This window comes from Pteropus vampyrus, unplaced genomic scaffold (assembly GCF_000151845.1).
Source record: "Pteropus vampyrus isolate Shadow unplaced genomic scaffold, Pvam_2.0 Scaffold1, whole genome shotgun sequence".
Taxonomy (NCBI): Eukaryota; Metazoa; Chordata; class Mammalia; order Chiroptera; family Pteropodidae; genus Pteropus; species Pteropus vampyrus.
The window spans coordinates 17487167-17511341 of NW_011888782.1; the positions used below are offsets into that span (position 1 = coordinate 17487167).

General features: G+C 33.0%; 1 protein-coding gene across 3 annotated transcripts in view; it reads right to left on the reverse strand.

Moving 5' to 3' along the window:
* CLASP2 (cytoplasmic linker associated protein 2) overlaps positions 1–24175 on the reverse strand; it is a 149675-nt gene that overhangs the window by 66960 nt on the left and 58540 nt on the right. For all 3 annotated transcript variants that reach the window (XM_023535014.1, XM_011363366.2, XM_011363291.2), the window contains exons 9-17: positions 23172–23251; positions 20620–20712; positions 17717–17862; positions 15154–15289; positions 9711–9781; positions 4868–4927; positions 3737–3814; positions 2940–3107; positions 849–904 (exon numbers count right to left, since the gene is read on the reverse strand). In XM_023535014.1, the coding sequence (XP_023390782.1) occupies positions 849–904; positions 2940–3107; positions 3737–3814; positions 4868–4927; positions 9711–9781; positions 15154–15289; positions 17717–17862; positions 20620–20712; positions 23172–23251 (888 nt within the window). The remainder of the gene's footprint in view (positions 1–848; positions 905–2939; positions 3108–3736; positions 3815–4867; positions 4928–9710; positions 9782–15153; positions 15290–17716; positions 17863–20619; positions 20713–23171; positions 23252–24175) is intronic.

A 24175-nucleotide genomic window follows, 5' to 3' on the forward strand; every position in this document is an offset into this window, starting at 1 on the left:
ATCTTGGACAATTGTCTCAGTATTTCTCTGCCTCTTTCACTTTCCTCTTCCATAAAATGGGAAAAAATAACTATCCTTTGTAAAATGCATAGAACTGTTTTATAGATCGAGATGATATTTATGACTGATTCATGAAAATGAAGCACTATACAAGATAAATAAATGGCAACAGTGCTATTTTTTTACTATCAGAAAAATGCAAGGAGGACTAGTCTGGGAGTAGGGATATTCAGAAAATAATGCAAGTTCTACTACTCTTAGGGAATGCAAATTAAGTCATTAAATTTCTGGTCTTTAGTTTTTTGAGTCTTAATTTACAAACTATAAGCTGTAACCAAGTAACAGGCTGTGAAATCAACTGAGTGGGTCATGACAAGTATTTTAAAGAAATTAAAATAGAAAAGAGTACATTGCAAATAAAGATAAGTAGCTCTTCATGGAACTTTAGATTATACTATAAATACATGTAAACAATATAGTACGTAGTATATGTATATTGTATGTATAATCGTATACACTACATTATATATTATCACAAGCTGTATATATATGGTACACAAATATAGGTATAGTGTATATGTGTGGTATTAGGTTACTATATAAAACAATTTTCTCACTGTGGGGCACGTCAAAAGTTTAAATGTTTAAAACAGATTAAAAGCTATACTTTAAAAGCTTTAAAAGCACATCAAAACAATTTTGAAAAGCTAAACAGTTAAAAGCAGTGGTTTTTAAAAGTTTTGATATGACCTACATAAAATCATTTTACATGGCAACTTTTACTTATTTATAAAGCAGTTTTTACTTTATTAAATAAATGTTATAACTGAATTAAAAAGGCAATTTACCTCTTCCAGCCACAGTTGACGGGTTTGCTGTAGACCATTTCGAAGAAAAAGGGCGACTGCGATGTCAAAGGAGAAATACTTTTAATAAGATGGAATTTATCACCCCTCTCATAACAATTAAATACTGAGTTTTCCTTTCACAAATCACTTTACAACAGTTGTTACATTATCAATGGTATCTCAATTAGCTGTGAAGCAAAAATGAAATAACTAAAAATTAATAAAGACTGTAACTTCTATAGAGACAGGAACCAGCTTGCTATTGTTTACTCTGATCCTCAGCACACATTACAGTGCTCACCACAGAGGACTCAATAATAGTTTTAACACACGTATTCTGAGATACTTCACTTAGAAAGAGAGGTAGTGTTATTTCTAGCACACAGGGAATTCAGAGTAACCAAAGCCTTTCTTAACTAAGTCATAATGGTTGTAGCTATTGGCAATCCATGCAGTGACCATGTAGGTATCACAAAATCTATAGCAGTGCTACTGAGTATTACTGCGTGACGTCACTGAAACAAGGCTAAATAAATATTACTGCAGCTCTAATCATCTCAAAGAATTCACCATCTCTTAGTGTCTCTTTGATTATTTACCTTTCATTACAATGGCATTCTGCAGCCCATAGATAAAGAATATATCTAAGCATGTAAGGGAAATCTGGAAAGTATATCTACAAATTTTAAAGGTGGGGGAAGAGAGAAGCAAAAACTCCAGGTTAAAGTTAGGCTACTGAAAAATATTCTTTAAGTTATTATTATCAAATATTAAATTTGGTAGTTGGTTATTAAACCCAGTATTATATTATTTTTATAGCTGTCTCCTAAAATTGTTAGCTTATTAGACTGAGGCAGACCACTTCAAGGTTGACAGAATTTAAAGCTGTTTGTGTTTAAAAGTGTTATACTAGAGCAAGATAAAGTATCTTGTTTAGATACTTGCTACTAAAAGTATGATCCAGGGGGGAAAAAAGCACTGATATCACCTAGGAACACGTAAAAAATACAAAATCTCAGGTCCTATCCCAGATCTACTGAAACAGATTCTGCATTTTAACAAGATCTTCAGATGATTCTTATGCACTTTAAAGTTTGAGCCTAGTAAATAAATATAAAGCAACCAAGCTCATTGTAGGTGAAGGATTTATCATAAATTTTAAAGAAGTTTAGATAGGTAATTATTCTTATAATAATTATTTTTTGAAGTCAGATCCTGCTTTTATTCTGAAAACTTATAAGTCACTAAACTTTAGTATGGTACTCACAAGTCCCTGTGAGTGCTTCCTTGAATTTTGCACCTTAAGTGCCTCATTTGCCTCACCCTAGTCCTAGTTCTGCATCAGAGCGCCACCAAAACAACCTGCCATCTTTGTGGGGTTAAGGTCCCAAAGAGACAGAAATTACAGAGAGGTAAGCTCACATTCTGTGAGCTGCTCTTCCCTGGGGAAATCTGCAGATACTTGTGGCCACTGTTAGGGAGCAGAGAAGGCATCCGAGATTTTAGCAGTCTCATAGGGCTAGAGAGACAGAAAATAGGGTTAGGGCTGTCAAGTCAGTTGGATTTGGATAGCCAACATAATGATGAGAATGGAGTTACAGACAAATAACTCATATACTAAGTAACTTTGCCCCCTTGAGGGATTTGCTGAAATGTGAAGTTGTGCAAGAGGGTAAGGAAGGAAAGTAGTGGAGTTTTTACCAGTCACACAGTACTGCCTAAGAGTTCTGAAGATGACTTTTGAACTTCCATGACAACTCCTCCATTATAATGACCTAGAAATGGGTTACTTACCATAGGAACTCAATTTTGGGGGTATTAAAAAAATGCATTTAATCAGTGCCTCCCAATCTTTTTCAGAGACATGAACTTAAACAAGATTTGAATCACTAAACTCTTTACCCAAAGAGAAGTTATACTAGCACATAATTCAACCCTTGAGACAACGGACCAAAGAAAATAAGTACATTCAAATCATCATTCTTTCAAGAGTTTAAGTGAAAGTAAGTACATATTCAACGATCCAACTTAAGGAACTCTGGAGAGTTGGGGAGAGGAAGAAATCTGTAATTATCATTTATGTGACCTTACTTGAGACTTTCTTGTGAGCTAGATGAAGACCTGTCTGATTGTGGAAGAGATGCTACACTGCCAGAACTCTTTAAGTAAGTTTGAAGACTCTTCTGGTAAGATGGCTCAAGGGAATTATACAATGTTTCAGCTTCACCAGGAAAGTGGTTCCTAAGACCCATGTATGTCCTGTAAAACAAATGAACAAATAACAACAAAAAAGAAAAGCACAAATCACTTCACATTATTAGACCTTAACAGTAAAATGTGTACATTCAAGAAGAATGAAGATGAGCACTTAGGTTTTTTAAGCACCTATTATGTGCCAAGAGAATACTTTCTAAATTTCAGAAGTTTCTGAGCAAAGCAGATCTCAGCTCAAAATTTGGCTGCTATCCTTTCGGTTTGTGTGGCCTTGGGTAAACCCCCAAATCTCCAAACTTCAGTTGCCAATCTAAGGAGATATTACCTTTGCAAGATCATTTTAAATATTAGAAAATAACAAATACCAACTGCCCCACACAGTATCAGGTACATAACACATACTTAACTAATTATAGTTACCTTTATTCGCAATGAAAATAAATATGTTATGATGGAATAGGAATACTGATGATTATACAAATGACAATCTGGAGCAAATAATTAGGCATCTAATACAGATTTAATGGAGAAAAATCAATCTCAATTTTATGAAAGAGCTAATCGAGTAGAATACTTGGGATACTTCTGATATTTTCATTCTTCCAATACAATTCCTTTCAATGAAAAGATCGAAGTATGTTTAAACTGTCACAAAAGTAAGATTATAGACTTACTTTCTTGCCTCCACTCTGGCCTCAGCATCAGCATCATGAATTCCCTTTTTAATAGTTTCAACCAAGACAGCTGCATGTCTATAAAATAAAACATCATGTGTAAAACTACGTATTTCACCACACTATGATACTTATTGCTTATGTGTTAAAGTAAAAAGATTAATTAGTGCACAATAATAAATCTAAGATTGCAAGATTTTCTAATAATCTACCTGATACATTTTGTTCATGTATAGTGTCTTTCTGAGAATTCGAACAATATAAACCTGAAAATTATTTTTATATGTAATCCAGATAACACATAAATATATAGTACTCAAATTTTAAATTTTTAATAAATAAAAATAATCTTCTGTGTAGTTCCTCACTAACCCACCAATGCAGAAAATTATTTGCTAATAGTATGATCAGTTATAATGTGACTACACTGAGTAGTAGCTGCCATAAATGAACTTAAAGACAACATGAAATATCATGTCTATATTAAACAACAAATTCTATTTTTAAAAAAGGGGATTATGAACAAATTTAATGATTTCCATTAAGATGGAAAATCAGTAACATATTCAACATAAATACAGGTATATCTCAAGCTTCAAACTTGAAACCAATGAGAAATACAGACAAGCAAAGAGCAGTGACCAACTAGTTACCCACAATTCCCTCTTGTTCATCTCAGAGCTACATTAAACACTACCCAGTATATTACCTGACCAATGACACCTGGCAGCTGGTGTGGAGAAACTTTGCAACAAATCTCTTTATCTCTTTCCTCTGAAAGGAAGTGTTTTCCTTCGCTCTATCTTAAATTTAAATAATTCATTACTTGATTAACTGCACCTCAGTAAACCTATCTCACATGACTAGAGATAAATTAAATTTTTGCCCAATTTAACCTGGAGTATCTTATATGACTCATTTTACCTAAGGGACCCTCATTCACCTTACAAAGAAGAAAATCATACTATTCATAGCTGCAACAAATAAGATGAGCATCACAACTTTAAAGGAAAATCAGTCAAATAACTTTTTAAAACAAAATGAGAAATAATGCAAAACCAATACCATTAAACTCTAAACTGTTAAAAATGAGGAGGGGTGGGAGATGGGAGAGGGAGAGTCAATGCATACCTTTCCAATGAATGAGTCTGCCACTCTTGTAATAATAAATCTAAAAATTCAAATGATCGCCTAAAAAATAAAAGTTAATTATAACTGTTATAACATTATATTAAGTTATATTAATTTACAATTAAATGCTAATTAATACTTTCTTCCATAACACTGCACTCTGCCCCCCGAATTAAAGTATAATCAGCCCTCCATATCCACAGATTCGACCAATCGTGCATTGAAAATATCTGGGGAAAAAAAATCCTGGAAAATTCCAAACAAGCAAAACTTGAATTTGCTGTATACCAAATATTGCTGAATCCATGCGAATGAAGTGATGTGTAGGGACATCATGCTGTAGCCTATATGCACATATAGGTTATATGCAAATACTACTCTATTTTATATAAGAGACTTAAGCATCTGTGGATTTTGGTATCCAAAGTGGGTCCTGGAACCAATTTCCCACAGATAGTGAGAGACAACTGCATAAGACATGTTTTTAGATATCTTAACTGTTGACTACTTAACTTATTTTAAGGCTCCAACTATTCCTATGCTAAGTAGTTCAAAAGGACTATAAGAGTTCTCCATGAGTTTAACTTAAAATGTTTGTCAAATATAAAATTAAAAAAGTTTCATTTAACTTAAAAAATACTCAAATACCTACTATGCACTAGAAATTGAAGATATACAATAGTGACCAAGAAAGATGTGATGAATCTTCTATTTCTACAATGTTTCCTTAATATTATATGTATGTGATTTTTAATCAAGTTTTAATGTGTTTTCTCCTGAGCCCTTTAGAGTTCTTAACTTCTTCAAATGTCTCATTCTTGAGCTTCTCTTCGTTCTTGGCATCTAATGACATTCTTGAGCTTCTCTTCGTTCTTGGCATCTAGTTCTGCCCTGTTTTTCTTCCTTAATACATTAACACTTTTTCTCCAACTACCTTTAAACAGGTGCTCACCTGGTTGGTGCTGTTCTCAGCCCACTTCTCTTCTATAGGTTTTACTTGGGCAACATCATCTGTACCCTTATAACTATCAGCTATACTTCTCACCTCTAGCCCTATATCCCCAGCATTGGTTTAATTCAGATGTTAAGTCAGTTTCAACCAGCTCATGAACATCTCTACAGAGGCAGTGAATGTCAACTCAAACACTACATACAAAAGAACAAATGGTGTCCATTAATGGATGAATGGATAAGAAGAGGTGGTTATTTTAAAATGGAATATTACTCAGCCATTGAAAAGAATGAAATCTTGCCATCTGCAACAACATGGATGGATCTAGAGGGTATTATGCTGAGTGGAATAAGTGAGACAAAGACAAATATCATGTGTCAAATCTAGAGAACAGGATAAACAAACACACAGAAACAAGTTCATAGGCACAGAGAGCATTTTGATGGTTGTCAGATTGCGGGGTAAGGGAAATATGTGAAGGGGGAGGGGATTAAGATGCACAAATTAGTAGTTACAAAATAGGCACAGAGATGTAGAGTACAGCATGGGAAATATAGTTAGTAGTATTGTTCTAACTATGTATGGTGTCAGATGAGTATTGGATTTATCGTGGTGATGACTTCCTGAGTTGTATAAATATCTAATCGCTGTGCTGTACACCTAAAACTAATATAATATTGTATGTCAATTATAATTAAAAAAATAGAACTTAAAAACATACAAGAAAAAATCTTATTTATATTAGAATTAACTTTATTACACAGAAAAAAAACTGTAGATTATCCCTAACTATATATTATATATAAAATCACTTATCACCATATATACACACATATATCACCATATGTGTGTATGTGTGTGTGAAAGAGACATATTTGCCTAACCCCTCCTTCTAAAAGGAAGAGTTTTTGTTTTGTTTTGTTTTTGTATTCAGATGTTTTCTAGCACCTAGAACCACGCCTGGCATATAGTAGGCACTGAGTAAATATTTGATGAATAAATTAATGAGTATAAAACAGAACATATGGGTGATGAGAAAATGTGGAACGATCACCTTCCTAGTTAAACCTAGGAATAGGAAAATTTGAGAATAAATGCCTATTTGAAGAGAATTTCCAAAGGGCATAGTGAGGGCTAATCACAGCCCTCTTATTCTAATGAATTCCTGAACTACGGAGAACACAAAGGTAGTTTTTATCTGTGAAGCTGTTATCTACATTTCCTAGTAGGACACAAAAAGACTGAGCATCCTATTGCAAGGTACGCAGCACTGCCTCACTCCCATAACCTCCAAGTACAGATGCCCTGAACACATGTGTGCGCGCACATACATGTACACAGAGAGGTATACACATTTGGTATTGACTATAATAAATTTTAGGCTAAAATGAGGTTTGGGGATGATCTATGGATTTTAATTATGCATGTTATCTCATTCTCCTTAACACAAATAACCAGTACTTACAACTCAAATGTATAATCTGAACCCGAACTCATAGAATGTTAAAGCTAGGAGGGATCTTAGAAATCACCTAATACTAACTCTTCCTCTTTCATTTACCTTCCTTTTTAAAAGCAAAGATGTCTGTTGTCTTTCCAAATAAGAAATCACTACTTCAGAAATCTATCCCTTTGAAATACACATAAACAAACACACCTCTTTTAAATATTATACATATTTTCTCCTTCCTCAGGATCAAATAGGAATCTGATTTTGTTATGATGAATAAAGAATCTTTTCTCTCTTACCTTATTCCTTTCTTTGTTTCTGTAGACAAGGACAGGGTTATATCTTTTATGTGGAATAAATGGGATATGATTTATAAATCTAAATAAATACCTATAATTTCTGGATTTAGATAGAACAAGCCAGACTTCAAAATTAACTTAGCTAAAAACTGAATTTAAAGATCTGCTGCAAGATACTATTGTTCTTCTTCTTGCTAAATTATCACTTTATCCGAAAAAATGTGTACTTTTATAATTTCAGTTATTAAACTAATGTAATAAAAGAAAAGAAAACATTGGTATTTCTGACATGAACTATGGGAGAATCTGTTTTTAGAATTCAATTTTTCACTGGTTTAGTCTAGATTTTCTTTCTCTGCCTTAAAATATGCACTCAAAACAATATATGGGGGCTACATTTAACTGCAGTTTGTATCTTTCATAGTAACTTACACTGATCGAATAATAACATTAAAATTAAAATGGGAAAAAAAAGGACAAAGGAATTCCTATCCTCTCAAATTCACTTTTTGAGTCCATATCATACAGATTAGGAAATGAGAAAGGGGGAGGTTAAATTAACTTATCCAAAGTCATAGAGCATAAACTTAAACCCTGGCATTCTGACTCCAGAGTTCACAGTCTGAAACACTTAACATCACCTCCCTCATCCATACCCAATTATCAAGTCTCGTTTCTACACTTAAAATCCCTTGATTCAATAACTGAATAAAATCTCCTTCAATCAATTATCATCAATACAACTCTAGTTCAGACGCTGCCTCTCTTCAATGAGCTATATGAATTCCCACTTAATTAAATCAATGCTTCTCAGTGTGCCTTTTTAATCACTGTTCATAGCTGGAATAAAAACTAGGATGGATGACATTAACTCTTCGCCAAAAACTGTCAAACTATGGAACAATGTCAAAATTTCTCTTCATGACATTCAAAGCCCACTATACTGTAACTTCAATCTACTCCCAACCCCTTCTCTGCCAGTGCAACAGGTTCTTCTCCTAGTGAAACCTTCCACTTGTCATGTGCTCTGGCCTCAGTGGCCTGTCTGATGGCTGTGCAGCATGTGGCACAGCTTTACATCTCTGCTTAGGTTATACCTCACTTATTTCTCCTACAATTATTGAATTGCTTCCCATTTTCAAGGCAATTCTCTAATGCACTTCCTGACTCTCTCTTCTCTGTGCCATTCCCATTTCCCCAGCTACCATTTTCGTCAATGTAAGACAGAAATTGGTAAACGTTTTCTGTAAAGGGCCAGATAGTAAATATTTCAGGCTTTAGGAACCACATACAGTCTCTATCTCATATTCTTCTGCTTTCTACCATTTAACCATCCTTCAAAAATGTAGGAAAAAGTCTTAGATTGTGGGTTGCACAAAACTAGACTGTTGGCCTGATTTGAACAGCAAGCAGTTGCCTGTCGACCTCCGACATAGAAGAGAAGTGATGAAATAACTGTCGCCCAAACTGTGAACCACTTAAAGGTAATAATGATGTCTTATTCAGCTTCTTCCTAACATTCAAAGTATTTAAATAAATATATTTATCAAATTTAAAAAAAAAGAAAGAGTTCTTTATAATTTTCCTAAACATGAAATGCACAAATCTTGTTTTTGCTGTCTTTATTACAATGGTGACAGCGGTAGTATTAAAAATTGTAGAAACTATAAGGAGAGAGACTGACTGACTTGATACGGCTGTTTACTTTGTTCTAAACATTATGTTCAATCCTACTAATGTGCGTCTCATTCAATTCTCAGAAATCTATGAGGCTGATATCATTAAACCTACTAATAAATGTAGACATTGAGGTTCAGAGCAGTTAAATAATTGCCCACAGTAGGACAGTCAATCAGTAGCAGTTGTAGGACTCTTACTGAGGCCTGACTCTAGACTCGATACTCTCTGAAAACTAAGCAACCAGTGGCTCAACTAAACCAAGGCATAATATGATAAAACTGAGAAATGTAGGTGGCCATGATAATTGTTTCATTCATTTTCTCTTATAGGCCATAAATAAAATTTTTTTATTAAGATTTCTAGCAGGCAAGAAATTAACTAATTATTGTACCAGACTAAGAATTAAATATAATGCAATATTAAATCCATACTAAAAATTTTTTTTTTTTTTTCAAAACTTACCTCCTTACAGGAACTGATTTTGATGTGCAATTGCTTGTTATTAAAGGTATAAGTCTGGGTACATGAGTATGCTGAAAAAGATGTTTAGAAAAGGTTGAAAAATACTGTACACGTCACATAATTCCTTCTTCTATTTATCTTACATTCAATTATTTAGTTATATTAGTACAGGAGGGAAAGATCATGAAACCATATTTTAAAACAAATTAAGACCAGTCAACCTTCTTTGATTTACCTTACATTCAAGTATTTAGTTATATTAGTGCAGGAGGGAAAGATCATAAAACCAGATTTTAAAACAAATTAAGACCAGTCAAAAAGTTTTCCAAAATTAAATAGTAATAATGAAATAGTTTCAGAGGGACAGGTGTGGCTATAATATATAATAAAGACAAGCTAAGTGTATAACTGCAAAGGACTGTTAGGACAGTGTACATTTTGGGGAGGAAGCACTAAGAGGAACTGAACATGTATCTGTCATATTTTCTAAAGTGCCATGGCTCCTGCTGGTAGAACACAGTAACTGCTATGTAATCAAAGTAAGTAATCAGAGTAAATCTACATACCTAACTATTGGGAATGCACTTTTAAATGGTGATTTTAACTGAATTTTCATTCTGGCTGAACCATAACTCTCTAGAATTCATATGAAGTTCCACTGATATAATCTTCTGACTTCTACTAGTAATTCTTATGTTCTTTAGTGAAATAAAAAACTAAAAAGTCCAACACAGACATAAGAATAAAATTGTAACCCAAATAATACATACTTGATGTTCTAAATCTCTATTTTTCGAGCTAACTGTATAGGCCGGGTTACCTAGGAAGCAGACTCTGAGATGTAGTTTAGCATGCAGTGCCCTTGGGATCAACACCTCTTCAGGGATGAGAAGGAAGGCAGAGTGGGCAGAGAAAGAAATCCATCTCTGATATGGACCAAGGATATCCTCGCCCAAAGCCATTAGAGAGTTGTAGAGCTAAAATGGCCCTTCAGAGTAGTCTCGAATTGGTCCAGGATGGTTAAATCTTTACACTTCTACACTCATCAGTTATTAGATGTGGGACATACCAGGAGTGGGCAAGGCCTTGAGAAAGGGTTTCTGCAGCTGAGATAACCCTTGAAGAGGCTAGCAGCTGAAGGCTATCTGCCAACAGCACTTCGAGTATGGGGGAAACTAGTCTTCCACTAAGGAGAACATACGTGGCACATAAGTATCTGCCACAGCTAACTCAACCAAAATAAAAGAGAACACTTTATTCAGCTACTACAGAGGGAAACAACCCCTGAAGCTATTCGAGAGTAATGCAAGAGAGTGCTGACCTGCATGTTATCCAACTGTTACATTCAGCATGGAGGGGCTCTATAGACCCGCTCCCCTATAACATCCGGAAGAACTCATTCCTCAAGCATTACTATGGTGTTAAAGCCCAAGTAGATTGCCCAGCCACAACACACCACCATCTTTCATTACCATCCTCCTCTCAAAACCTCCCCAAGACCCTACTGCTCATTTACCCACAGCCAACACGATGGCAGGGGTAGGGAGAGAGTCTAATCTAACCTAACTACTGCTACTCCATATTCAAGAAGCACTGTACCGAAGGAAAATAAGACGTTACCCTTACAATTACAGATGAAGCATTCAAGCAAAAACGAAGTCAGAACAATTTAGACTAATTTACTAATATAAGTTGACAACTGAAAAAAAAAATCTCTAGAATTAAAGAGAATTAGGAATCAAATAGAGCAATCTAAAAAGGTAGTCCCCTAGGAAACAAACAAAATACACAAAACAGGAGGTAACATAAAACAAACAAAAACACCCAATTTATATTTTCAGTGAGATGATAGAATACTACACTAATGAGACAAGCTCATGAAAAATGAACAATTTGAAAAAAATGTACAAAGTGTAAAGCCTAAGAATGGCAAAATGGGTACGGTCAAGTAAGTATAATTTAATGGAATTTTTCCTGAGAACATATACAGCTGTGTGACAAATGACATTGAGGGTTCTAAAATCTGTATAACAAGGGTAACAAAAGAAAAAAATGTGGCAAGGCAAATAGAAGCAATAAATAACTGATCCATGAAAAGTAACATAAATTTAAGGAAAATTCATTTTGGTGAAATTTTTATCCATTGCATGATCTACTCCTAGATCTGATGTGTGAAAACTAACACAAAGAGACTATCTTATAAAGCTTCCTAACGTTTTCTTGTTTTTGTTCTTTTTCTATAAAAGAATAAAATTATATTTCACTTCTCAGAGAAAACAATAAAAACTTAAAAAACAATTGTGAGGTAAAAGAAAACAATTCTGAAGAAAAAGGAATGTGAAACTAAAGTCTAATTTTTGTTATGTAAGGCAAAGAAAAGCCACTTTGAAACATTCAAAGTTAAATACACATGAAAATTAAGAACACACTAAAACCAAATGAAAATCATCCAGTACCAATTAAAAAATAAGAAGTAAGAGTTTATTAGTAAACACTGGCCAGGAATGAAAGCAGTAAAAACCCGCAGTTAATGTCAATTGCTGAACAGCAAAAAGTCTTTGTTCAATTTAACAGTTAAGTGGGAAAAGGACATGAATGAGATAAAATATGTACTTTTTCAAAGGCAGGGGAAATAAAACAGATTTCATTCTTGACACTGACAAAAAATAAAGAACTTCTCAGAAAATAAGAAAAAGGTAAGAAAAAAGCATAACGAACAGAAAACAGAATATTGGAAAAAAACTATTTAAAATGGTAATAGTTAAAAACTTTGACCACACACAAAGTACATAAAGAAAGAACTGTTAGAAAAATGGAATTGTCAAAAACGAGAATATTGAGCTCAATTTAGTGATATACAAAGTATTATATTCTGTAAATGAATTCCATATTTTACAAATGCTAAAAGACTACCTATATAAATTTATCATTTACTAAGACACCAATAAAAGTCAAAGCATTTGCCAAAAAAGAAATCCTAGAACCAAACTGTCTCATCAGAATATCATGAAATTACAATATAATGGTGATAAGAGCAAGAAAAGAATCATCTGCAAATATAAACAGTATCATCATTATGTAATAAAAAAAAAAAAGCTGACATGGAAATTACAAATGATCAAGAAATATAAAGAAAATGTGGTAAATCTAAATCATTGGGATGCTCCAATGTCAAACTCAAAGGAAACCTACAGCCTTATAACATTAAACAACAAAAACTATGACAAATTATCTAAGGATATATCATAAAAATCTGGAAAAAAAAGAAAAGAAAAGAAAAGAAAAAAGCAGCCAAAACAAGCCAAGGAAAGAAATTAAGAACCTTTAATACAGAAGTTTTTCTAGTATAAAACTAAATTAGAAACAAGTAACCCTACACTGGAACTGATAAAACTAAAACTTGAAGCTTATAAAAGAGCCATAACAATGCCTCTGGCAAGGGTAAAAAAAACTGAACATACTATAATAAGAAAAAGTGGCACTATAACCACACTGCCAGACTTTTTTTAAACAATTAAGAGACTACAGTATACGATTTTGTCAAATATTCTTAAAATCTATATGAAGCTGATATTCTGAGAAAATACGAATGATGAGCAACACTTCAAAAGAGTTGCAAGAATATACAACCTAAAGCATTAGAGTTGTTATCTGATAAGTTCTAAAGTCAGCAAACCCTAAAAAAAGAATAATGTAATAACAATATATGTAAAACAGGAAACATACAATTTCTACAGAAGATGCATATATTAAAACAAATGCCAAAATCTTAACTTTAGCAAACTCAATCTAGGAGTATCATAATGTACCATGGTAATGTAGAATTTAGTTCATGAATGTACAATAGATAAATGAAAAGAGAAGTATTTGTAAAGATGTTAAACGGATATTTAATAAGATTCCACATCTACTCCTGATCAAAATTTAGCAAAATATGAATAGAAGGAAATTTCTATAACCTGAGTATCCAGAGAAATCCACACCAAACATCATATTTAAAGTACTCCCATTATACCCAGGGATGAACAAAGATCTCAATAATTCTCACTATTTTTCAGTTCTGTTATGAAGGTGTGAGATTTAGAGAACTTTAAAAAATATATTCAAACAGGATAAAAGGACCTTTTTCATGGATAGATTCATAGATTTTTTTAATTGGCATTGGATTTTATTGTGGAAAAAATCCTTCTGGTAGAGCAGCATTAGAAAGAAAGATCATTTCTTTAACAGAAAAGGACAAACTGATCAAAGAAACTAAAAAGGCATTTAAGAAACAGACTCATATATTTATGAAAATTTACTATATGAAAATAGTGGCATTTCAAAGGAAGACTAAACTATAGTTCACTACAGGCCACTGGGTAAATTGGTTTTTTATCTAGGGGAAAATCAAGTTAGATAGCCGTATGTCACACAGAAATAAAATACAGTTAGATCTAAATATATAAAGCAAAATTTATATAAAAGTTTTAAACAATTGAGTATTTTTATAATTGTGAAATGGGGAAGGTCATTTAAACTACAACGAAAACACAAAATCTCAATGTATAAAAATTTTAAAGTTATATATATAACACACAATAGCTTAAACAATATTTGAATTGACAGACTAGTAGAAAATATTTACAACATATGTAAACATAATTAATATACTTATAATATATAAAAAGGCCTTAGAAATCAGTGAGGAAAAATGCAAAGTATAAACTGGCAATTCATAAAAGAATTATAAAAGGAAAAAAATATCTAGCATCTCTACTAATCAAAGAAATGTAAAGAAGAATATGAAATAGAAATCCACTTATTAAATTATAAAGCCTTTAAGAGACAGCTAATACAAAATGTTGGAAACAGATGGAGAAAAAGGTCTCCATAAATTTCAGGGAGAGGATTGGTGAAGAAAATTTAATGCTGTGTTCTTTAATATAGAACTGATTTAGACATGTATAAACAAGGGAAGCTGCCCAAGTATGTCAAATTTAAAAAACAAGTTAAAAACATTATTTATATGCAAAATATAAACACAACATTTACATTTTGTAGTGAATCTAGTTTATATAGGTACAGAACAGAAGTTTGGAAAAGTCTAAATGTCTAGAGTGCTTAGTTACAAAAGAGCAGAATTCAAAAGGGGGAGATCTATTTCGTTAACTGTTCTTTTGGGCATCTTCAAGATATGGATGAGGAGAAACATCACACACATATATGTATGTGCATAGGGGTATATTATATTCTGTATGCAAGCATGTTTACTTTGTATTCCTCTGTATTATTTAAATGTTCTAGAATAACTGTAATAACCATGTTTGCTTATGAGAAATAAATTCAAGTGATTTTTTTCTTGGGGTTATAAAAAACCAATGCCTTACTTAAGTACATTGAAAAAAAGGGGGTGTGAGGAGGGAGGGAGGAAGACAGAAGAACAGAACAGAACAGAACCTACCCGAATGATGAATCTGATTGCTGCACATCCAGAAGTTGCCATGACTTTTGCACTATTGGGGACAAGATTAAAAAGTGTAGGTACAATGGCTTCAGCGCCATGATCAAACTTGTTTCCCAAAACTGTTGAAAGATGGCTACAAAGGAAGACAAAAATGCTTTAAAAAATAGTTTTACATTAAATATAAGATCATATAACTTTAAAATATTCTTTTACTAAATTAACTTAAAATCTTTATTTTAATCAATTCTAACTGATTAAACAAAAAAAAAAAAAAGAGAAAAGGAAAACAAAAAGAGAGAAAAGAAAATGCAAATATTGCATATTTCCTTCTTTTTCCCAAAGTTTAACTGTTTAGTCCCAAGGTGAAATTTGGCATTTTACCATCTATTGGCAATGGCTCTTGGAAAAGCTATCTGATCTCAGAATTTAACCATTAAAATGACAGGTAAAACATTCAGCTCTGATTGCCCTGACATTTACCTATCTTTATCCACAGGTATTTCCATTCTAATGCCCCAACATAAATCTTAAATTCAACATATTTTATATACAAGTTCCAAATCTTACCCAAAACAATACCCATCAAGACATTCTCTATTTCTACTAATGGTACCACCACTGTTTTAGTTACAAATACTCCCTAATATCTTTGGAGTAGGATTTGAGAATTCTTGATTGAAAATACAACTCTATCACTAGTCAGTTGGGTGACCCTTAGGACATCTGTCTTCTCTCTAAATTTGTAGTTAAAAAACTAACTCCACTGTTAATTGTATGGTTTAAAACACTCAGGAAGCTGTAATCACTCACAGTTCTGACAATGTTTGCAGTATTGGTTAATTTCTATATATTGATATCCTACTTAAAATACATGATTGGGATACAGTTAGATCCAAAAATTCAGGTTCTTGATTCAACGAGGTACTCAGACCTATTTACTAGTGCTCGGCTATACTTCGTTTCCCAGTGTCTTACAGGCAAAAAGGAACCTCTACTCAGAAGCAGTGAGGTGCTTTGTGTGTCCAGATGTCTTCTTCCTTTAAAAGAGTGTGAGTTTGTTCTGGGGGCAAGTAACAGTACTTGGGAATCAGCTTCATCTATATAAACTTCTGGGAGGAGCAAGGTCTAGAGTAGCCTGACTTTAGAGCTAGTTTAGTACTATTCCTACACAATGGCCTTTCTGGGGTCCCAAGTGAATGCCCTGGGTGTACAAGAAGGTTTCTTCATTCTGGCTCATCAGACCTTGAACCCCTCCCAGCCCATATAAGCTCTGACAATTGTTGCTTTCTTTATAGCTTCCAGCAGTTCTTTCCAGTTTGCAGGGAGCTACATACTTTCACATGCACAGATTAGTATTCACCTAAACTCATGGGATCCTCTATGAAGATTTCTACAGCTCTTTTTCCATGTCTTTCTCTTCTCTCCAGTATTCTACACTGTCACTTTTAGCCACTTCACCCTTTAGAAACTCCAGTCTCTGCTTCTTCTCAACTCACTGAGACTGCCTTGCTCTGCTTGGGTTCTCCATCCATTCCCCATGGTCCAGAAAGTGCCTCTAGATCAAAACTGTGCAGTAATTCTGCTCAACCGATTTTTTTTTTTTCAAAAATCACAGTTCTTCTCAGCCTGCTGTCCATTATTTATAAATAGCTGTTAAACATATTTTGTGCAGTTTTCTGCAAGAGGGCTGGCTAGTTCTGTACCAATATTGTATCATGGCCAGAAGTAGATTTCTCATCATGGAATATTTTTCAAGGTTATATTTTGGGTATTTTTGCTTTGTTATCAAGAAATATTCTATTACTTTGGAATATTGGTATGCTGACTTGTATCTCACAATCTTGCTAAAGTCTCTTTATTATAATAATTTATTACAGATTCTTGTGGTTTTCTGCATGGATAATTTTATCACCAGTTTTTTCTCCTTTCTTGATTCCTCATAGTTTTTATGACCTGGGTTATTTTTTTCCTGTTCTGCCTAGAACATCTAATTCAATCCTGATTAGAAATAATAGCAGGCATCTGTGTGTTCCCTATCTTCAAAGGAATGCTTATACAACAACATATACAACAAACTTATTCAGGTGGGGAGTAGTGGCAAAAGAAATTTAAGTTTTCTATTACCCTTGAATTTTAGAAGAATATAAATATACAGAATAGGTTTAGATTTTGATAAGTTAATGATGTATGTTGTAATTTCAGAATAATTGCTAAAATATCAAAAATAGAGAGCGTAACATCCAAATTAGTATAGAGAAAATTGAATATGGCCAGTTCTCAGACCTATTCATTTTCTTCTTATACTCATAGGGTGGCTAGTGACCAAAAATCCACTAGTAGGCTTTAGATATATAAGCACATTTTAAGGTTGGTATAAAGTGCTGTTAAGAAAAAAAATTTTAATTACACAAATTGAATACTTATGTATAATAAAAATAATTTCTGGATCACATGCATGCTTTTTTGAGACTACCCTGCTACTGCTTTACTTAATGAGCACTGAATCAATGAGTACTAAAGTCTTTCATAAAAAATACTTATTACAAAAAGAAACACTTACGCTACGGTAATGCAAGCTTCTCTAACCACCTGGGATCTAAGATCCTTAGCTGAAAGTTTAAGTGCTCCATCCAACAATCGTAAATGTTGGAAAAAGCAATCATATTGTGCAGCTCCAGCAACGAGTAATGATCGAATTTTCTTAAGCTGAAATAAAGAGAATTTTCATTACTGACAAAAAAGTGGCAATGCAAAAAAAAAAAAAAAGGCTACCTAAATATCATTATTTAAATAAATTTTTAAAATAACATTTAAATAACTTTTTATGTAACTATATTCAGACATTTTAATAGCATTAAATATCTCTTAAACATGCAAACCAAAAAAAAAAGCTTTCTGGAAATGAACATTATAGATTTGGTATATGCATAACAGACATGTAATGTATGAACAGATAAGTAAATTTTAAAGTATTAAGGAAGTCTTTTTATTGTGGTAAAATATACATTAACAAAAATTTTTACTATTTTAACCATTTTAAAGTATACAATTCAGTGGCATTAAGTATATTCAAAACGTTGTGCAACCATTACCACTATCTATTAAGGAGTTTTTTTTTAAAGACCAAATTTTGGAAACTGTATTCATCCATAACAAAAGTATAGAAGCTGAAGGACCAACCATTAAGGTAGCACCATGTCAATATTTTAACATTATCATTCTTTCTTTGTGAAACAAATAGCATTCTCCCTATTTCAATGCCTTTAGCATTACTTTTTAGTATAAGATTATCAAATGTTTTCCATATAAAAGTACATCAATCAAAAGAGATACCCACAGGTGCACTTCCATGCTCACACATACTCAGAAGCTAAAAGTCTACCTATCATACCTATTATTATTATGTGCAATTTCACATTAAACACTGATGTTTTCTAAATTTTTTTAAGACACCTTTAAAATTAAACCAGATAAAGATAAAAAAGCAAAAATAAAATACTATGAATACTAGAAAAGATGTGAAAAAATAGGTACATAATCTTAGGGTGTACAGGGAAGGGAAACTATCATAAGTATAAGAGAAACCAGAAGGCATCTAAACAGGATTAACTAAAAACAAAACAAAAATCACAATAAGGTAGAAAAAATTACCTACAACATATAACCACAATACAAAGAATGAAAATAAAATGGAAAAAAACCCTGACAAATTAACCCAATATTAAATTAGGCAAAATAAATATATGAAATGCTAAGCCTTAAAAATGATAAGCAAATGCAAATAACAAAGACACATTACTTTCTTCCATCAGACTGGCAAAAATTATGAAGATTTAACAGCATCCAGTACCAGAAAAAAAAAAAAATCCTATCACTATAAGATTATGAATGACTGACACTTTGTTCAAAATACTTTAGCAACATCTACTAAAATAAAACTTTATTTATCTAACAACCCACTTTAAAAATTTAACCTACAAAAATAAAAACATCATTGTCATAAATGTGTGTGAGGTGTTTACAGCAATATTGATAAAATAGAAAAATAGAAAAGTCTATCAAATGTGAAATGGTAAAATAAATTACGTGGTACTTTTTAACTAGGGAATATATATACATATGGATTTGTATTCAACAAATATCTAAACAACTATTATATGCCTGATACCTATGCCAAGTGTACCAAATGGGGATGATATGTTAAGTAAAAATATCCAAGTTACTAAGTAATGTATCTAGTATGACCTCACTTGTTTTCATAAAAGAGTGGGGAGTAAAAACTGTTCATCTTGTCATATGTGTCTGAATACATATACATAGAAAAAATATACTACAAAATGAAAACATTTGTTTCCATACTAGGGAGTAAACAATTTTTAAAAAATAATCTATACTGTTCTACTGATTGTAATAAACCCAGCACTTATTTAAAAAAAATTTAAAAAGACCACCTGTGTTTCTAAATGAGTTGTTTCAAAGTAAAACAAACAAAAAATCACAAGTACAAAGTTTGTGTTTTATAGTGACAACATTTAATTTGTCATGTTTCTCTACAGACATAGAGGTCTTTATCATACTAATCTCAGAACTGAAGAAAAAATAGTGAACCCTAATTAACAAATTTGGAGCAATATATTCTGTTAAAAAATACCTTAATATCTTAAAATATACAGACTTCATATCAAAGAGAAGCTGAAAAATTACCTTTTGTTCATAGTGTCATAAAGGTCAGTTTGTCAAATGGCCATATTTGATTAATCAAAACAAAAATTGAGAGCTTTCAGAGCAGAAGAGTCTTCAAACAGAACCCCTTCTCTGGCTTCTTGAGAACACTGAGGTACTCATCTGATACCTCAGATATAAATTTGACAAAGGCACAAACTTTAAAATATAAAGTCCTGTGTTGATGCAAATATTATTTAAAAATTCATCAATATTTTCTCAAGGAATTTAGGCTAAATAAAAGATTCTTAACTCAAGGATACCAAACTTTAAAAAAACCATGGGTAAAAACTATTTTTCACATTCAGAGAAAAATATATGAGAATAGAAAAAAGCCAGACAAATGGACATACTATTGTGAATTTTATGTCAATATTATGAAAATACTGAGCATGTGGGCAAAGTGAACTGCTTTACTGGTAAATCTTGTGAGAATTGAGGACAGTACTGATAAAAAAATTATGTAGCCCCACAGAGAGGCCAAGACCACATTTTCCTGGTCAGTCAAAAAGTAGCACATGTGGAGAGACTAACAAATGGTTGAGATTAGCAAAACAGTGAAAATTGACTATAAATCAGAAATGCCTATTATCTCAGTGTATTTTCCAGAAAGAAATGTTACCTATCAATTCTCTATTTCATAAATATCTGAAATACCAGGTATTATTACTATTGAATTTCCATGTTTTTGAATAAGAACATTGAAGAGAGGGGTAACAAAATAAAAAATAAAAAACTTACTGCATTGGCACGCTGATCCCAGTCGTGTTTGTCATCTGACAAAATTTCCCTGATTTTATTTAATGTTTCTTCAAGTTCTCGACTAGAATAGATCTTAAAGATGTGATATTATAACATTAATACTTCTTATCATAAGCAATATCAAAATTATGCTGTGTTGTTCAAATAACCTTCAAGTAATAAGGTTATTTATTTCTCATTCTAGCACCATTTTTAGCACATTCCATGGAGAATGGAAATACATTATAGACAATGATAAAATAAAATGCTTTGCTTTGTCTTCCTTACCTGTTACCCTTGTGCTATTTCTCCGCACATAAGTAACTTCAAATAAATGTTTAAAATGCTTTGTCATTTAAAAACAAGATGTAAATATTCTAATTAATAAAACCCAACCTAATTTCTCAAAATGACTTCAGGATATAACATATCTATGCATTCATACACATATTATACACTTATATTGCAAAAGAACATGTTTTAAGTTAGTCTCTTGCCTTCCCCTCATGCTAGATTGTGGCCAGGATAGCTACATGCTTTGTTTCCTCTGGAGCCAACCATTTGTAAAACACCATTATACTTCCATTCACTTAACAAATATTCACATAAGAGGGATGTACTATGTTAGGCACTAAGGATACTATGCAAAAATAGGCATGTTCTTTGCCTTTTGGAGCTTATAATCTAGTCAGGGAGAGAAAAAAACAATAAAATAATATATAAAATATAAAATTGCAAATAGAAAGTACCATCCAAAAAGAATTATGCAATGCTGTGAAAGTCTATATATAATAGGGGTTTTGAACTAGTGTTAGGAAAGTCAAGCTTGAACTGAGAGCTACAGGATGAGTGGAACATCATAGGCAAAGTGGAAAGAGATTAACCTTCCCTAGAGTAAAAAGCATGTGCAAAGGCTCTGTGACAGAAAAAAACTAAGAGAAGGCCAGCGTACAAGATCAGAGTACAAAGGGGACCAGGGGAAGAGTCGATGATCCAGGCCTAAGTCAATGAGTACACAGTATTTCTCTACATCACAGTCAGGGTTCAGAGGTGGACATAAGACCTAAATCGGTTCAATCAGAGTGACTTTCACAAGTTTTTATAGGATCATCCAGAAAACAAAGGCTGGTTAAGGTGTGAGGCTCAAACAGTTGCAGTCATGTTGCTGACCATGAGGGATGACAATACAGAGGAATCCAACAATGAGAGATGGAGAGAAATAGTCCCAGTGATAACATCTGAGTGGTATCAGATACCTTCATCATAACTGCCCTACTTATAGCTTTCACACTCATGAGCCATTATATTTTTCTTTTACTTAATAAACAAAACAAACAACCACATCCTCAAAACAAGGGTAGAAAGGGGAGCAGGAGGACATAAGCAGGTTGAAGAGGCAGAAAGGGGAACCAGATAACAATCTGTTAGAGAATGATTCCTGAAGGCGTCCAAGCTAGTTTTTTCTTATCTCTCGCCTCCCCTTCATAATGGTCTTCCTGCCATATTTCAGAAGAAAGGCAGGTCCCTATACTATTCCTAATCGTATTATGATGCATTACTCTGGAAAATAATAAAAGGCTCCTTTTCTTTCCCCAACAAGGAGAAAAAGCTGAACTCAAAAACTTACTTTAGTGAAGGGATACATAATTTTTTAAACATTCTTTTAGGGGGTATTACAAACAAAAGAAGTTTGAACACAACTAAGGGGTCTGTTGCAGTAGAATGACTGATTCCTAGGTTTCTGACTTTTGTAACTGATTAAGTAATTGTTTCCACATATAAAACACTGGAAGAGTAGGTTGGTAAGGGCAAGATCACAAGTCCAATTTCAGACAGATTGAGTCTAAAATGCCTCTGAGACATCTGAAAGGAGATGTCAAATAAAAAATCAGTGGAGAAATAATTTTGATGCTCAAAAAGGTCTGGCTTAGAGATAAAAACCTGTGCATTATCTATGTAAAGGTGAAAACTGAAGCAATGGGTTTGAAAGAAGTGACTTAGTAAACAAGTGGAGAGTGAGAAGACCCAGAACCTTGACAAGTGTCTACCACATATTAGGAGCTTAATAAATTTTGGAAATAAATGGTTTAATGGGCATACATAATTTGCTTCATGATATGTACAATGATTATGAAATATCAAGTATATATACATGAATCTAATAATAACTAGTGGTGCAATCAGAATGTGAAGAACAATACAGCCATGCACCCCGTAATGACATTTTGGTCAGCAATGGACCACATATACCACAGTAGTCCTGTAAGATTATCATGAAGCTGGAAAATATTTATTGTCTAGTGATGTTGTAGCCATGGTAAGGTCATAACACAATGCATTACTCATGTGTTTGTGGTGACACCAGTGTAAACAAACCTATCTCACTGCCAGTCGTATAAAAATATAGCACACACAATTATGTACATTATACTTGATAATCATTATAAACAACTATGCTTATGCATTTAAAAAAATTATTCAGGGACAATAATAAATAATCATATGAGGAGGTATATGGGTGATAGTCATGGGTGATATACTGGTATCCTTACCTGAATAGAAGGGACATCTGTAAAAGCTTTTATAAAATCATCTTCATCAACTGCTCCGGCACCTCCTTCCTTAGAAGCACCTGATAATTAAAAGAAAATTTATTTTTTAAAGTTTATTTTTAAGAACTTTAGCATCAAAAATAATATGAAAAATATAATTCTTTTGATATCAACAAAGGCATAACTTTAAGAGACATTTTATTTTATAAAAAAGTATTAAAAAATCTACAACTTTCATAGAGGTCAAAATACTTAGTATTAGTTGACTAACTCTCTACAGGATACTAGGCTAGGCTGGTAGTAAAATCCAAATTAAGAACAGAGCTCTACCATCCCTTGTTCAATGCAATAGCAAGGATACAAGAAGTACAGGTGAAAGGATTTCTTAAGGGTTAGTTCTGGGTCCTCTCACTCTCCACTTGTTTACTAAGTCACTTCTTTCAAACCTATTGCTTCAGTTTTCACCTTTACGTAGATAATGCACAGGTTTTTAAAAGCTGAACAGCAATTTTAAATGACACAAAATATCAATAATGATGGAAATGAGGCTGAGGATTTGTATGTGCTGCAGTGGTGAGAGAGCAAATGCAAAAAAAATGAGGGTCTTGCAATTAAATTTAAATATGCAAATAAATCTTCCTGTATTGCACAGACAATAAAAAGTACACTTCATAGATAGTTGTTGTTTAAGGGCCAGTAATTAAACTATTGTCTTTTGGCTCCAAAGCCACTATGTTATATCCTGTGGTGCCTGGCCTAGTTTTAAGCAAACCGTTTCTCTGTAGATTCTAGTGCTTTCTTGTTACACTCTGTCAGTGGAGGGTGCTGGAGAGAGACTGGAAGCTCCTTCCTGACTGCTTCCTGTTCTGGCAGGACCCTCGTTTCAGTAGCAGCACCTGGTTCCACTTTGCAGTTTCTCTAACACTCACTTAAACCAGTTCACTGCACCAATCAGAGACACCAATTAGCTAGTACTTCCTACTCAGAGGTCTGAGTCAAGACTC